The sequence below is a fragment of the Lontra canadensis genome, unplaced genomic scaffold (assembly GCF_010015895.1).
Source record: "Lontra canadensis isolate GAN:19392208 unplaced genomic scaffold, GSC_riverotter_1.0 scaffold1, whole genome shotgun sequence".
Classification (NCBI taxonomy): Eukaryota; Metazoa; Chordata; class Mammalia; order Carnivora; family Mustelidae; genus Lontra; species Lontra canadensis.
Genome location: NW_022630995.1, coordinates 25,272,373 through 25,290,371, shown reverse-complemented (window position 1 = coordinate 25,290,371; position 17,999 = coordinate 25,272,373). Strand labels below are relative to the sequence as shown.

At 44.8% G+C, this 17,999-nt stretch overlaps 1 protein-coding gene across 2 annotated transcripts in view; it reads right to left on the bottom strand.

Moving 5' to 3' along the window:
* LNX1 (ligand of numb-protein X 1) overlaps positions 1-17,999 on the bottom strand; it is a 175,209-nt gene that overhangs the window by 96,167 nt on the left and 61,043 nt on the right. For both annotated transcript variants that reach the window (XM_032851522.1, XM_032851513.1), the window contains exon 3: positions 6,925-7,410. In XM_032851522.1, the coding sequence (XP_032707413.1) occupies positions 6,925-7,316 (392 nt within the window). In that variant the 5' untranslated portion in view covers positions 7,317-7,410. The remainder of the gene's footprint in view (positions 1-6,924; positions 7,411-17,999) is intronic.

Sequence of the window (17,999 nt, the reverse complement as noted above, 5' to 3'; positions counted from 1 at the left end):
GGCTGAAAGAGCGTAAGCACAGTAGAACCTCAGAACGTCCGGGTTTAACTGCCACGATTTTGGTCAGAGATAAGCCATCCTGATAAAGCATGACATGTATTCATTTACAGTCTCGTTGAGGCTCTCGTTTGAATTCCATTCCCTGTAAGCCTGGTATGCAAGAGTGAGTCAGGGCAGGTGAAAAGGAAGTACAGAGAAGGAAAAGTAGGAAGGAAGTGAGGTTGGGTATTTAGCTGCTGGAGTCAGACGACTTTGACCCCTAGCTCTGCCGCGCATTAGCTGTGTGACGCTGGGCATATTGTTTAACTTCTCTGAACCGCTGTCTCGTCCTCTGTGGGAAAAAGACAATACTAATAGCGCTTACTCACAGTGTTGTTAGGAAGGTGGAAAGAGATGCCTATTAAGAGCATAAGGCTCAATGAGTGTCAGCTATCGTTATAAAAATTATCATTAATAATGATAATAATGAATAATAACCACTCGCAACAGTGAATGAGCCCAGCCGGCAGCTCAGCGCCAATCTCCAGGAGGCTTTGTTTTTCTCTTATTTCCTCCTGCGCCATTCGGGACATGAAATGTTACAGCCTTTTCCTGAGTATGGAGTTTCATGGAGTCCTGGGACATGCTCTTCTCCAGGGTCCAGGATCTGCTGGATAGATCATGGCTCAGGAAGAGCATGGTGTCTAAAAAAAGGCTGTGGGTTTCACAGTGTACTAGATTGTATTTCTGATAATGTTGGGTATGTCAGAGTGCTTCTCCAGGTCTCGATGACAAAAGAAGGATGCTTGTCCTTTTACCTCCTTGCATAAAATTCATTAAGGGATATGAATGCAACATGAAAATGAAGGAATTGTTTTTTGTTGTTGCTTATGTCACTCCTGCAAAAACTGCGGGTTAGGCACCCAAGATCTGATCTTCTCTTCTTCCTTTGAACAGAAACTAGGTTTAGTTCACAGTGGTAATGCACCTTAGCCTCTCTCACAGATGGGTGGCCATATAACACAATACTGGACAATGAGGTAGAAGCAGGAATTAGTGGGTAAGGCCTCCCAGAAAGCTTTTTAAAGCAAAAGTCTCAATTTGCTCAGTGTCGATTTGCTCTTCCTGTCAGTTCTTCCTACTCTGAACTTATTTCTGCCTGGAACTTAGAAGTGATGCTGGAGTTTGAGCAGCCATTTTGGGACCAATAGGTGACAAAATTGAGGATGAAAGCTAATTAGCAAAGCAGAAAGAGCCTGGGTTCCTCCTGATGGCCTCATGATAACATCATACTAGTCATGGACTTCCTACCCCTATACATTCTGTTATATAAGAAAAATGAAACTTTTGCAAAATTAAACCAATATAATTTGAATTTTCTAATATCTGCCATCAGATGTAATCCTAATACAATCCCTTTGGGATAGAACCCACCTTCAAACGGCAATATTCTGCAGCAACATTGCCAGTAAATTGCCCTAACCCTAAACCTTGTACCCTTTGCCTAACTTCTATCTAACCTTAAATGTCATCTCAGATATCACCCATAACCTCCTGTTTTCTTGTCTCTTTTCACTAAACAGGGAACTCCTTGAAGGCAGGAGTTCTACTGATCTTGTTCTGCACTGTATCCTCCCCACAGTGCCTAGAACACAGTAGATGCACAATAAGTATTTGTTGAAGGAACTAGAATTCAACTTGGTTCACAAATCAACTTTGGACAAATATTTCTTGATCAGAAGCAAATTAGCAAAATAAAATAAAACAAAACAAAAGGACTTCAGGACTTCAAATGGGCCAAGAGCCAGGGCAGGGGTCAAGCATTCATACAGATGGATAACAAATGTCCAAGAAGAAAGGAAAAAGGTATGGAAGATTTCAGGACATGAGTGCCCCAAGAATGTTGTTTCTTTAGCAAATTCCTTGGAGCATGATAGAAATTCAAAGGTTCTCCCAGAAGGCAAGGCAGGACAACTGCCTCATTTCTTCTGTGCCCAGGAGAGTGCCAAGAGCAGCTCTCAGCCAGGTAGGAACCAGGAAAGAGTTGGGTTCAGGATTGGAATGTCACTTGAAGAATGTATGTCAAAACACAGTTATGGGGAAATGTGGAGCCTGGCTAATGTGACCAACAAGATTTGTAGCCTACCCGTCTTTCTAGAGGGCAATGCTCCCCTAGATCTTTCCTCTGGCAGCAGAATTCTCCCTACACTACAGGCGGTTACTGAGTCTGTGCTGTACAGAACACACTAACGAAAGGGGCCACCTCCTGGGAGTATAAGTCAAGAAAGGTCTGGGGCAGGTTTTTGGAGAAGAAACTCCCAGGAATTGGGGAGTGAAGTTAATTAAATGAAACCAAACCAAACCAAACCAAACCAAATCCAAGGAGCCTTCAGTCAGATGTGTCTTGGGCCAATTATACACATTTTCATTCAGGGCTGTTTTCAAAACACCAAACCATGATCTCTTTATTCCTGCTCAAGTGCAGCTTAAGTGTCAGCTTTATTATCTCCCCTAGTTATTATCTCCCATAAGATAGAAACTGAAGGGCAAACGGACTTATCCTATGAAACAATTCAATGTGCGCGAGATGTCAACTTCTCCACGTCAAATGTCATTTTCTCAGGGAAAGAAATCATGGCGTGTATAGATGCTTCTTTCGTTCTGGGCCAGGCCTATTGTAGATCCTTGATAAATATTATACACGCAGATGATGCTATTACACAAGACTCATGTAGCCTTGAGCCTCAGACAGCTCCCACTGAGGAGTGAGGAAGTGAAGGCTCTCCTCCCACACATCCTCTCCCTGCTCTGGGCCAAGAGAGATGCATGGGACCGGCCCCTAGAGAAGCTCTGCCATGTCTCCTGGCAATGACCTTTGGATAAGAAGGCTGTCTGTCTCTGGACTCAACAAGCCTATCACCTGCATGGGAGTTCTTTGCAGGAGACCCGTGCGATGGAAGTCCACAGGCATCTAAGAGGACAGAGGTCAATGGAAGTAGCCAGAAGATTCCAAACATTAGCTCATGTGCTCAGGCTTACTCTCCTGGAAGAACCCTCTCATCTGAAGTCAGGAACAGTTGTCCTAAGGATTTACATTCAACTCAGGGTCTCAAGTGGCCAGATAACAATGTTTACAACAATGTTTACGAACGACATGAATTCTGGAGAAAACAGGCACCGTTTGTTTAAAGACGCGATGCTGCCTGCCTCTCAGGCTCAAGTCAAAGGTTAGGCTGAGCGTGGACTTATGGACAAGTCATAAACAGAGACCTCAGTGGAGGGGAAAGTTGTTTCTCTACCACATCTTACCTAGAGGGACAGTGGCAACATTCTGAATGTGATTCACTTCTGAAGAGCTTTGTATTCAAAGAACCCAACTGAAATAAGTTCCCATTCTACAGGTGGAGAAACCTACATCTGCAGTTCCCCAGGAAGTCTGGGACTGTTTGGGTACTGGGACCCACTGGAAGAGCGTGTGGATCCACACGGGTCACACGGTGATCTTCAACCGGAATGGTAGTTAAGTCTCCTTACTAGATCGACCCTGAGCCTGCCCAGTTTCTATTCATTCCAATGCCACAAGCCAAATAATATTTTTAAAAATCCATTCTATTGTAAATCCTGAAACTGAAATGCAAAATTTACAGAGAAAGCTATCTTCTAATACAAATGCATGACCATGCTCTGGTACTTGTGGCTACCAACCTGAAGGTCTCTTACAGAAATGTAAGGAAAATACTTGCTTCCTGCTTACCTCTTGGTGGTTCCCAGTTAAAGGGACTCCAGAGTCCCAAGAATTTAATATTCACACCCGTTCTGAGGGATAGGGAAAGAGATGGTCCACTGGCCCAGTTGTTAGCCCAACACCTAACAGGGCTCCAGAGTCAGGTCCTGGATGAGCTCCAAGTTTTGAATTGTTGCCAATCAAATGCCCAAATGGGAAGAGAGGGTATATTAAGCATTTGATGACTAATATATACAACATATTTTTGGAAATGTTGGTTTCAACCTACTTAGGAAGCTGATGTGTGGGGCAGACCAGGAGCGGGTGTTGAGGCCCACAGCTCCCTTCCATGGGAGTTTTCCCCTCCACAGGGAGCTGCTGCTGGGTGCCTGTGGAAAAACTCTGAGGCCTCGGTGTGAAGAGGTGATTTCAATTAGTTTTGGATTCTTTCCTCCCTGCTGTTTTTCAATTGTGCATATCATTATCAGCTGAGGATTCATCCAGACTTTTCCTGGGCTTCCTTGAGGTGTGTGGGCTGTCGCTCCTGTGTGGGCGGGTGAATGACCTTCCCACTCTGGGCAGCTGAGGGGAGCCAGTGTTCTCTCTCTCGTGGAGACCCCCGAGGACCCCAACTGCTTCTTTCTGGCCCTTTTTCTGCACCACTTCTGTTGTGAACTTGCCCTCCGATCCATATGCCATCTTATCCCTAGTTTTTGATAACTGGGCTTCAATCAGTTCTTGATGAGGAGATGAGGAGGAGACGCTGTGTTCACGTTGTCTCCAGAGACCAGCCCCATTTCTTTCCTTTGCTCTCCCTTTTCTCATCCCTCCCCTGTGGAGCTTCTGTAAGAGCAGAACAACGCCTGCCCCAACAGATGGCCACCTCCTAATCCCAAGAGCCTGTGGACATGTCACCTTACAAGGCAAAAGGAACTTTGCAGATGTGACTAAATCAAGGATCTTCAGATGAGGAAATGATATAGATTATCCAGCTGGGTCCAATGTAATTACCAAGTGGGCGGCAGGAAGGCCAGAATCACAGAGAGAGATGTGATGATGGAAACAGAGACGAGAGAATGAGAGAGAGACAGAGACAAACAGAAAGTTGGTTGGGCATCTTCCTTCAGCTCAGGTCATGATCCCAGAGTCTCGGGATCGAGCCCCATGTTGGGCTCCCTGCTTGGTGTGGAGTCTGCGTCTCCCTCTTACCCCACTCGTGCTCTCTCTCTCAAATAATAAATAAAATCTTTTCAAAAAAAAAAAAAAAGAGAGAGAGAGAGAAACAAAGAGATTGACAAACAGAAAGAGAGAGATCCAGAGACAGAGACAGACAGACAGGCAGAGACTGGAAGATCATACGCTGCTGGCTTGGAAGATGGGGAATGAGGCCACAAGCTAGGGAAGGCAGGCAGCCTCCAGAAGTGAGATAAGGCAAAGAAGGGGATTCTCTCCTAGAGCCAGAGGAAATCAGCCCTCCCAAAGCCTTGATGGGACTTCTAACCTCTTAACGATAAAATAACACATGTATGTGGTTTGCAGCCCCTGAGTTGTGATCACTTGCTACAGCAACAATAGGAAACTCATACAGCTCCTAAAACAAAGGTAGAAGATTCAAAGGTTGGGAGCAGGGACTGTGTTGGGTGCAGAGAGCTCTACCAGGGCCTTTGTCCTCTACCGCTCCTCACCCCCCTAGCCAGTGAGGCCCCTGCCTTGGCCCTCTGACCTGCCCCAGACCTATTTCCCTGTAAACAGTGCCTCCCCACGCTGGGCCAAACTTCCAGCAAAGGTCACAAAGGGACTCCCTCACCCTCTTTTCCTCTGGCCACACCTCCTTCTGGGCAATGAGAAGAGAGGTACCCTAGTTTAGATGCCAACAACAGAGAGTCAGAGACAACCCACAAACCTGAGTTAGATGCCTTTCATTCAATATCCTGGGGGCGAAAAGTAAGTTCACGGACATAATTAGCATGGAAAATAAGTGCTACGCCTTACAGCTGGCCACTGGCCTGGATGCAAACTCCCATGTCAGAGAATCTGCCTGTCCTAACAAACAAAGACTCAGATTCACAACGTAAGGTATGTGACCTTTAGAAAAAAATACCTGCACCTACCTCTTGCCCTTGTCATGACAGGAACCAAGGTAAACACTAGTTTCCACATTTCCTCTTATGAATAATTATGGTATTACTGTTCACCCTCTCTTACGCGCCTTAAATGTTCTAAGAGAGTGTCTCATGGGCAACGAGATCAGGGCTGTCCAGAGACCATCCACTGGGGATGCCCAGGAACATGATGATGTAAGTGGACAACATAAGGGGCAGACAGGTAGAGGGCATGGTGCTGGCCACCAGCAGGGGTGGTCACACCATCTCTCTGCCCCCTCTGTGTACCTTGACCAAAAACCTAGCAGAAAAGTCCCTGGAAGACAACAGTTGTCTACATTTCTCCATTGAAAACTTGGTTGACAATACCTCGCATCTCCTCAAAGAAGAGTTGGTCTTTGTCAATTCCCATACAGAGGACATTTTAATAATCATGAATCAAATTGGGAGACTTCTTTTTTCTGAAGAAAAGATAAGCAATGCCTGCCAGGAAATCTTTTGGGGACCATGAGCCCCAGAGAAATCCCCTCATCAGATCTTTCCAGGATTTCTGACATTTCAGAATGCACACATATGAAATAAGCCAGTCACAGAAGGACAGATATGGTACAATTCCTCTTCTCTTAGGTTCCTAGAGCAGTCAAGTTCATAGAGGCAGAAAGTAGCATGGTGGTTACCATGGGCCAGACAGGAGGGAATGGCGAGTTTTGGCTTGATAGGTATGGTTTCAATTCCAGAAGGTGAAGAAAGTTCTGGAGAAAGGATGGTTGTAAGGCTGCATGACAATGTGAACGGACTTAAGGGGGCTCAACCATACTCTTAAAATGGTTCAAGTGGCAAATTTTATGTTATGTGTATGTTACCGCCATAAAATAACCCACTCCCCCTCACCCCTACACATGCCACAGCTCTATCTCGTGCTGTGTTCTCACACTGAACCCTAGGAATCAACACCTAGAAGGTTCCCTTTGCGTTTACCAGCTGCAGAGAAGGCAGAGAACAGGCATGTCGCAGAGCCCTCGTCATCAAGGATAGCACTGCTCCAGGGGGCAGACGAGCCCAGCTGTCCCACCCAGAGAGGATGGAGCTGTGTGGGGCAGGCCCACGAGGAGACCCTACCTTGTCTGAAAGTGCTGCTCCAGGTCGCAGCGCTGCAGGACCTCGGTGCAGTGGTCCGAGAATGGGCAGGTCACCAGCAGCTTGTTGACGAGCTTGTTGACCAGGATGCTGGAGCGCTTGCAATGCTGCAGCACCAGCGGCTTGCGGTCCACGGGGCAGAAGTCCTTCTCCACCAGGAAGTTTGTGAGGCACGCGGTGCAGTAAGTGTGACCACAGGGCGTGTCCAGAGGGTCCAGCAAAGCTTGCAGGCAGATGTGGCATATGAGGTCATCGTCCACATCTTCGGTGTAGGTGTAGAAGTGGTTTTCCTCGGGGGAGTGGGCTTGGCCACAGACTGCACACAGGGGTGCAGGGCTGGGATCTGGGTGACAGGAGGGGTCTGGCTGGCTCATGGTCAGCTGGGGAGAGGCTCTGACAGGGAATTGACCCAGGAAAACAGGGTGTCCTCAGGAGAAAGTCAAGATCTTCCAGGAGCCATCCACAGACCTGAAAGAGAACAAGACAGCTCATCTTCATTTTCACGGCCACCTGAATACTTGCCTTACGATGGACGTGAAATTCTGCCACCAGCGGGCAGGGAACCAAGCTGTGATTCAGAAGGCCAGGGCTCACTGCCCACCTTGGTGACCAACATGACCTTGGGTAAGGGACCTTGCTCCTTATGCCTCAGTTTACCATCCATCTTAGTGGAGATAATGTTTACCTTTAACATCCTCACTTTGGGGTAGGAAAAACCATAGGGTACTATGTGGGAAATGCCCAGAGAAACCCAAAAGAAGTGTGCCCTAAGAAATATAAATGGTTAATAAAATTCAGTTAGACCAGTGATTCAGAAAATGCTCTGTCAGGGGACACCTGGGTGGCTCAGTTGGTTAAGCTGCTGCCTTCAGCTCAGGTCATGATCCCAGGGTCCTGGGATCGAGCCATGCATCACGCTCCCTGCTCAGTGGGAAGCCTGCTTCTCCCTCTCCCTCTGTCTACTGCTCCCCCTGCACGTGCTCTCTCTCTTTCTCTCTCTCTCTCATTCTGTCAAATAAATAAAATCTTTTAAAAAAGTAAAATGTTCTGTCAGATTGGGACAAGAAGAAAAACAGTTAATAAGCTAATGACTTTTTCTTATCTTTCTTCCCAACTTTCTCTAAAACTCAGAAAATGTAGGACATCAGAGCCTTCAACTAAATCATCTGAGAAGAAATGAGAGCTGCCAGGTCCGTTGTATTTTCACTGTGCTGAGGGAACGATCTCTTCTGTACGCACTTCATCCACTCAGTCATTCACTTAGTGGTTACGTGGGCTCTGGGCCCGCACTGCCTGGGTTCGAATCCCACCACTGCTGTGGCCAGTGATTTAATTCATATCTGTGGGAGGAAAATAGCAACAACCTGCCTCCTAGGGTTGCTGTGAAGATGAAATGAGATATGAGACATAAAGCTCTTACAGTCGTATCTGGAATACAGTAAGTGCTCAGGCAGTTATCAGCTACCATTTTTACACGCATTTGTTACCGAATTTATCTGGTCTCCCATCTAGCTCCATTGAACTAGAAACTAAAGCTATAGTTCCTATAACTGGCCTTTTTTGCTTTCTTTTAATAATACACACACACACACACATATTTAAAACCAGTGTAATACTATCACGCTATGCATTTTCCTTTGGGATAGGAGTCCAAATAATGGAGATTTTAACATTCCTGATTAATAACTAGAAGCGTCTTGGAATCATTCAATAAATATGTTTTGAGCACCAGCTCTGAGCTAGGCAGTAAGCTGAGTATGGAGGAGACCTTCAGGGAAGCTTTCAAGGACATGCCCTTGCTCTCGTGGAGCCCCCAGTACAGGGGAGGCAGGCATGAGCACAGGTACCTGGCAGCCCGCGTGACCAGTGCAGACAGAAGCATGCACTACGTGACTCTAGGTGGACTGTCATGAGGATTAAAAATCCTGCACCCTCCCTCATCCACTGCCCCCTTGGCTTTCTTCATTTTGGGAAAGTAAACAAAAAGACATTAGGCATTCCACCAGAACATAAAGACACATGAAGAACCTAACAGGAAGCCTGCTGCATTTGGAGATGCCACGGCATTCCTAAACCACGTTCCATCATTTTTCTCTATCAGATGAAGTCCAAGGTTGTTTGTAGGAGCTAGGCCTTATCTCAAAAAGAAAAGACATTGATTTCAGGCTCTCACTGGGTCAACTTCGTGTTTACACTTCTGGACTTAAAGTACGCCTGAAAGAACACTCTGGTCAAGGGGTTGAAGAAAAATGTCCCGAATGAGAAAACATTCAGAAATCACAGCATTTTACTTGGCGTGGAAAGAGACCACAGAAGGCTAAGGTAGAGAGTGCAGAAGGGGGTGAAGTTGTTCTCTAGTCAAATTTCATGGAAACATACACAGCTGCTATGTGTCCTCAAGGCTGATAGAAGGTACTGGAACCACACAGGAAATGCTTTAAGTGGCATGAAAAACAGTCCAAAAGTCAACAAGAAAATGGAAATGGGCCACCCAAAAAATGATCATCCACTACAGGGAAAAAAGTGCACACATTTGGAACTTTGACAAGAGTTCAGTCAAATGCTCCCATGTGTTTGGGTCCTGTCCATTCTTTCACATTGCGCTGTACTGGAAAGTGACAGGAATGCAGTTGCAACTCTGGTTGTGCCACCAAAAAGCCAACTTCACATTTCTGGGCCTTATGGGTGAAACGATGGAGCTGGACCAGATTTTTGGTTTCGCAGATGGTGTTCTGGAACATGCCAGATGCCTCAGGATCTTCCAGGGGAAGGAAGATGAGAAGTCAGTTTAGGCAGAACTGTGCCCACCCCACTCAGTTCCAACTCCAATTTTATGTCTCTGACACATCAGTTTCCTTATACTATTCTGTTGGAAGAACCCTAGTTTAAAAAAAAAAAAAGGCAAGCCACCAGACCGATTCCATAAAGTCCCTTTCAGCGACAGAGTTCTAGGATTCTGTGCTAATAACGCAAAGGGTTTTCCTTTGTTCTGGGTGGTCAGCTTTTGGGAAAATCTTTTTTTCTTTGCTTTCTAACAGTTTCTGAGCATTTACCATGTGCCTGGCGCTGTCCTGGGGGCCTTGTATAGACCATGTTCTTTAATCCATGCAGATCCCCGGGGGTTGCTGGGTTTTGTTTGTTTTCATTTAACGGATGAAGAAGTTGAAGTGTGACTTGGAATTAACTTGCCAGTTTCATCAAAAAAGAAACAAACCAAGAAGTGATGATGACTTCAGCTTCTGTTCCTAACCATTTCGCTGTGCTGTGTCCCAGCACCTTTCCTCATCGTGACTGGTCGGAATGTAACCGGTCGACTATAAGAGCCCCAGGAAATGAGGTTTAAAATCTTTGCAGGCCCATTGCTAATAGATTTTTTCCAAGGCTCTGATTAAAAGTATTCTTTGCCTTTACTGACCTCTGGAATGCCTGAGACCAGATGGATGGGATGGGCAAGCAAAAATGGCAGGTTCTAGCTCCAATCCCAATTCTTTTTTCTTTCCTTTTTTGTTTTGTGAAGGGAAATTTGACTTCCCCGGTGCTTGCACATGTGATTCCTAATCAGATTCCTGACATATTAACGTAAACACTCCTGTATATATTTTCCAACTTTGTTTTAGACTAAATAAAGCCTAAATGAATAGACACAAATTATGAGAGAATTGGCAAAAAAATAAAAAAAAAGCAGTTTGGGCTCTAAAGAAAGAAGTAGGTAGACTTTAAAAAATATGATTAATAGGGGCTCCTGGGTGGCTCAGTGGTTTAAAGCCTCTGCCTTCGGCTCAGGTCATGATCTCAGGGTCCTAGGATCGAGCCCCGCATCGGGCTCCCTGCTCGGCAAAGAGCCTGCTTCTCTCTCTCCCTCTGCCTGCCATTCTGCTTACTTGTGCTCTCTATCTCTCTGTCAATTAAATAAAATCTTTAAAAAATATATATGATTAATATAATTTGAGGTGTCTTCTTTCCAGTTTACATCTCCTAAACACATATGACGTATCGTGTTTTTAAGACATGTATGTGCCTTGCTGAACTGATAAGAAATTATCTAAAATCATTATGGCTTAAAGGTAAGCTATTTTTTCTTCTAAAAGTAAGTGAGAGGGCCCGTCAGCTTGGAGTCATTCACGTCCCTGAGTGCACAGGTCCTCAGCACTTCTGGCCCTAGCTGAGGTGAGAGGACAGAGCTGCAATCTGGCTTTCTTGCAGTTTGGAGAAAAAGAAGGGAAGTCGACTCCCTCCTTGGGTGTGTGTACGGGACAGGGGGGTGAAAATCGTGCCCTTCCTTCGTAGAACCCTCATGTGGTTTAGGAATGATGTTTTCCATCTCTCCTGTGATTCGAGGTGCAGCAGAAGCCCAGGGAGACTTTGAGAGGTATGTGGAGTCCACCAGCAAAGTGGTGAGAAGTGCCAGGAAAAGTAAAAATCCCCATCCCTGCTTCCTTTCTCGCCGGGGTATGGTCACACCTGGAATGTGTACAGAAGCTTCTTCCACCTAACTTACAAATTCTGAACTTCTCTGGCAGAAAACAAAGCCACATTCCAGAGCCAACGTGAGTCAGCACTGTCTGCAAGCTCATGAGAGGTCATTTGTATCCTGTCACCTGCACGTTAAAATCCAATATAGTCTTAAGAACAGCCTTGGGGATATAAACTGTTTGGGAGAGGGAAAATGTCTGCATGACAGAACCGGCCAGAACGATGAGGTCCCTGGTGTGCTGGTATCCTGCTAATTCTCCTTTAAATGCACCCTGGCTTTGCAGAAAATGGTAACCCGAGGGAAAATCATACACTGTGCTGGAGAGACGATGGATACATATGTCATTTGGCAGGCTGCACTGATCATTTCACATTTTCCTCGTCCTGAAAGGACAAGACTTGACTCCACAGCTCCTCCTGAATGGCTGTAGGAGTCACAGCTTTACAACAACCGTGATGGGGTGTCATATTATTAAAAAGAATTCATCCTCACCGTCAAAGGCAGTACTGCATTGGACTTTGACCTTGACAAAGATGAAACATTGATAGCCATAGGCTCTTTGTGTTGAAAGGGACCTTGAGAGAAGGTCCCTACAGGAAACAGCCCTTTACTACCTTAGAAAATAGATCGTCCTGCATTGGAGAGCTTGAACTTCTAGGAGGAACAGTCTGCAGACAGAACAAAAATTGGCTTCTCTGGAACTCATCTATCCTCTCCATGGTGCCAGTATTTCTCCTAGAAGCTGTTCAGAACATGTCACATTCAAAACAACAACAGCAACAACAACAAAACAAAAGAAAATGTCAAATTTCTGAAGTCCCTTAATTATTGGAAGACACCCCATTTCCCACACCCACCCCTTAGCCTTAGCCTTTCTGGCATTCCTTCTAGTTTCCCTAGACTCTGTGAGGCTGACCACTCTCTTCCAGAAACTCCCTGATGGTTCAGGATCCCTCCTACAGTGTACGGGTAGAATGAACCCCAAAACTCCAGGACAGCATGAAACAGACTAACTGTGCACAGAGCCTGGGATGGCGTCTGCTTTCTTGGGCCACTGAGGTCACTGCAGTCCTGGCCTGCTCTGAGCCAGACACTGCCCTGAGGCCTGGAGAAAGCTATCAGCAATTCCTGAGCCCAGAGGGGAAAACAAAATCCAGGGCAATAAAGTGGGAAAGCAGCGGCTGGGAACAGAGGTTAGAAAATGCAAAGATATTTAGCAGAATTAGGTGGATTTATTTAAACAGAAATTCCTCACTGGCTAAACACTCGAGTATCGGAATCCGCGGCGTATAACCCGATCCCAAGAATGAGTGGTATTTGGGGCTCTGGACTCTCCCATTTGTCTGCAAGCATGCTTATATTTTGATACATCTTGTTCCCAAATGTACTGACAACCTGGACAGGAGCAAAGAGAAATGGAAACCATTTAAAAGCATGGCAAGTCAGAGATCACTGTTTCATCCAGAGGGCAAACCTCCATGAACACTCACTGACACCCCCAATAAATGAAAATGAAAAAGTTAAAGAAGTGAGGACATGGGCAGCAGATGGAAGGCCAATGACAGAAACCAGAAGTCCCGTAGCTCTGGACGCGCCTCAAAAGAAAAGAAAAGAAGAGAAAAGGAAAGGAAAGGAAAGACTAGAAAAGGAAAGGAAAGGAAAGGAAAGGAAAGGAAAGGAAAGGAAAGGAAAGGAAAGGAAAGGAAAGGAAAGGAAAAAGACCAAGACAAAAAGCTGCACAAGGACTGGAAAAAAAGTGTCTAAGGAGGTGTCCTAGACACCTGGGCACCCCCTAGGTGAGCCTTTCACCAAAGTGCTCTTAAGTTGGAGGAAGAATTTGCTTCCCATGAGAGGAAAGAAGTGACATCTAAGCCAGGCCCCGAAATGATCACCAGATGATTGGATCCCAAAAGAGCCTTGTTTTGAGAGTGTGTCATTAAGTGACAAGCATCCCCTCCAGCAGAGACTCTGTGACCCTGTAAACAGTGTGGGGTTCTTCCCTCCTGTGGTGGGGCTGCTTCCTGGGTTCTGCTGACATGTTCAATGTTGTTCAAAATCTCCTAATCCCTTCCACCAACCCCAGTGTTTTACACAAACCCATAATGACTAAGAACCCCTATGCTAGAGGATTTCCGAGGGAACTTTCAGCTTTAAGAAACAGAGCTGGAGGTGTTTTTGTTTGTTTGTTTGTTTGTTTGTTTTATCATTGGGGATGCTTTGAACTTTGGATGAAGCTATGCAGGGCAGAAGGGTTGCAGGACAGGGTTCAAACTGGTCATGGAGGCCACACCTTAGTGCGGAGATCCCAGTCAGTCCGGAACACCATCCTGGACCGTGAAGACCAGAAATACACTCATGCAGGAATCGAATGGAAGCGTGCTGGGAAATTCTTCACATCGGTGGCCTCATTTCTCTTTCTAAAATAATTATCAGCTGGCATGTTTGTCTAACCACGGCCTGCCATGACCCTGCCTGGAACTCCTAAATTAGATTATTGGTGGGGGTGAGGGGGAGTGATCGCCAAAGTTAGCGCAAGCTCTTTCTCTAGCAAACAAAGTAGATTTATAATTACATTTTAAATTATAGATAGACTGTGTGAAACTTGGAGGTATCAATAAGGTACCATCAATTTTTAAGAAATACCAACTGTGAACTAAGGGACATAAGAGAGTGAACAAATGCTCTGGGGTCTCTTCCTTAGCTTCTAGACACATCAGTAATAGGGAGGAATTAAATGCTCTAGGGACCTGAATAGAAATGGTCACACATGGGCTAAAAACTGTCTTTGAACCAAGAGGGGTTGAAGTGGGGGCTGAGGGAGCAGGGGCGCCATATACATTTCCAGAAAAAGGAGAGAGAACACAAAAAAGGCAGGTGCTTATGGACTGTTGTGAAGGTCAGGGTTAGGTCTGATCCTACTTCTTATCATAATCCATGATCTCCAAGAGAGAGCAAGCAATTCATTCCTTGCATCTACGAGTGACATCAGCCTGCATAGCATTGTCTACACTAGAAGGGACAGAAAAAAATCAATCTAAATGGTCTTTAAAGATGTCAAAATACTTTCAAGAAAATAAAGGAGACTCAAACTGAGAGGAGACAATGTCTGGGGTCCACAGCCGAGAACACAGAGAGCCAGAAAATGGGAAGAACAAGAGAAGTGTTCAGGTGAAAAGAGTCCCAGGGGGCAAGTGGATCAGATACAAGTTTTAGTAGCCCCAGGAAGATCTTTTACAAGCTGCTTGGAGAGGAGCTTTGCCTCTCTTGACTGAAGATTTACTGCCTCTCGTCTGGGTATCATGGCGCCCCTTTTCCTACCTGGGTTTGTTTGTAAGAACTCTGTCCCAGAAAAAAACGTCTTTCCATCTCCTGGTCCATCAACATGATGGAATGGAGCTGACCCCCTGCCAACAACAAGAATGAAGACAGACTATTTTGGCTTGACCAAGGATTCTGTTCGTGCAAATACTCGCCGTAGGATCTTGGGAAGCGCTAATGTCAGAGGAGAGGCATGGAAAAGCAGGCTGACGTTCTTCTACCCAAGGCTGAAAAACACATTCACTAAATGCTTTTTTTTTTTTTTAAACATATAACCAAATTTTATAGAGGGAAAGACAAGGTGAAGGAAGATATTTGAATTCTCAATATTGTTTCTGCTATGTTTTAATTCTATATATATTCATTGATCACCTATGCCATGCCTGGCCTTGGTCTTGAATTCTGTGGGACCTCCCATAAGGAATTCAATTTTATCTTCAGTATGTTTAGGTCTAATTAGAAAAAAAGGAGCTTACCTACAGAAAAAAATGTTAAAGCACTGCAAAAAAAAAATACATAATGAATATGGCAAGGAGTATGATCTGTGTACTGCCCTCTGCCCCCCCATAGGAGACAGGGACAAGTTGTGGAGGAAAAGAGGTAAGAAAAAGTATAATGTGACCCAGAATGGTTAGGACAGCTCGTGGAATAGTTGGGTTTCAGGGCAGATCATCAAAGATTAAGGGTGTTTGGACAAGTGGGAAGAAATTAAGGTAGGGGAAGAGCCTGAGCAAATCCCCCAGTCAAGGAAGAGAAATAGACATATTGGTGTTTGGTCACTTGATGACCTGTATTTGAGATTTTAAAATTATTTAAGAAATCATAGGACTTTGAGTTGGGTAAGAATCTTAGATTCTCCCCAAGTACAAGAATCCTCCTTACAAAAGCCCTATAGGATGGTCTGTCAGCTTCTGCTTGAAACACCTACAATGACGGGGAGCTCATTAGTTTTCATACAGCTAAATGCTTTCCTTTTGTTACTTCGACATTTCAATGTGACATAGATCACATTCACTCCCTCAAAACATGGCAAGCTCCACTCCCCATTAATGAGGGAATTGGTGGTTTCTCTCTTATCTTTTCTTTTTTCTCTGGTTCTTCCAGTTGTCTTCCTTGATAGTTGAGGTGGTAGTAAAGGGTCCACCCAGGATGCTCTCTAGTTTGATGAGGTCCCTTTGAAAACATGGCACCCAGAAGTGGACATCTACCCAGTTGTGGTCTGATGGTTCAGTGGAGGGGTTGCTTCCTTAACCAAGGCACTACTTATCTTTCAAAGCAACATAAGATGGCCTTTACTGATTTGATTTTGCAGATACATTACACTATTGACTGAAAAAACTCAGCATGTCTTTTGATCATAAAACACTATTGTGCCTTGAACACAGAAATACATGATGAAAAAAAAAAAGAAACACATGATGATAGTTTTGAAGACTGCCTATTATAACTCTCTTTACCTATTTTTTGACCAATATTTCAGCCTCCTCATGGACAAGGAATCATTCTATATAAGTAGCGGGAGAGCCTGTGTCTATGAATGTCAGTTGGCGTGGGTGTGGGTGTAGCAGGTGGAATGTTGGCTCCCTAAAACATCTTGCCCTGTCCTAATCCCCAGAACCTTATCAGAAAAAAAAAGGCCCTTGAAGATGAATTAAGGATCTTGAGATGAGATCATCCTGGATTATCTAATTTACCTCAAATCCTATGACAAGTGTCTTCATTAGACACAGAAGAAGAGAACACACACATGTAGGAGAAGGTGATAGGAACCCCACAGGTTACAAATGCCAGGAAGCACCAGAAGTGGGAAGAGGCAAGGAAGGATTCTCCTGGAGCCTTTTGAGGAAGTGAGGTCATGCTAAAACCTTGATTTCAAACTTCTGGCCTCAGAAATGTGAGAGAATAACTTTTTGTTGGCTTAAGCCACCAGGTTTATGGCAATCTGTTATGGTGACCTGAGGATACTAACACGGAAAGCTCTGTATTTCCTGGGGCGTTCCCCTCCAGAATGGGGGAAAACATCCCCAGGTATCCACACCAACATTTCCCTCCATGGTTTAGGGATATGGAAAGTAGGTTGGGAATGACAGCCACTTAGACTGCTCCATTCTTATGGAGGCAGTGCTCCCCTCGTAAAAAAAAATGTAATAATTTTCTTTTAATCCATTACTAAGTTAGAATGCAGATGTTTCCACGATGACTGGTAAGCCAAGTTTGCTAGAGCCCCCAGGGGAAAAAGACTACAGAGACACCAGCTGAGTGTGTATGTGTGCTGTAGAGAGCATAATGCACATCTAACAAGGATACTGAACGAGGAGTTTGAAAACACTATATGACTCATATATTAATGTGAGTACGTAGGAACCTAACCACACAGCGTTCTATTCAAAGACGGCCACGTGACTTCCAAAAGCAGTCATAGGCAAGTTATGCAAATCATCTCCCAGATGGCAATGACATATTTACACCTCACCATCATGCATGTGCTGTTGCCATGCACTGTGCCAAGAGGCTATTAAGGAAAATTCTTGGAGAGTTTTCCACTCTGCTATTGGTGAAGCCTTTTGTGTGCCTGTGACAAATGCATCAAACACAAGAAGCAAGTAAGAGTCACTGGAAAATAATGGTGGAATTTAAATCCACACATTCCAAGGCACAAACGAGTGAGGTAAAAAACACCACCACCAATAACAACAACGTGCCCGGTGAATTGGGCCAGAACCTACTGCGATGGTTGTACTAGGGTAGAGTCAATCTACCCCATCAAAGAGCCTGGTTCCCAACAGCAAGGTGAAGAGTTTCCTTCAGAAAGGCAGAGGAAGGGCAGGGATGAAAAGAATAGAAATGAAGAGATTCTTGTAAAAACTATAAATCTCAAATTCGGAAGTCATTTTGTTTACTCCCTACTTGAGGCAGGAATCTCTTCTTCCTTTTTTTTTTTTTTTTTTTTTTTTAAGATTTTATTTTATTTGACAGAGATCACAAGTAGGCAGAGCAGTAGGCAGAGAGACAGGGGGAAGCAGGCTCCCTGCTGAGCAGAGAGCCTGATGTGGGCTCAATCCCAGGACCCTGGGATCATGACCTGAGTGGAAGGCAGAGGCTTTAACCCACTGAGCCACCTAGGTGCCCCTTTCCTCCTCCTTTTTAGAATATAGTAGAAAATAAAACATAATAATAATTACTATTTAATGAGTAATTCACGAGGTGCAAGACACAGTGCTAGGTACTTTACGTCTATTTTCTCTTTTAATCATGAGACTATTGC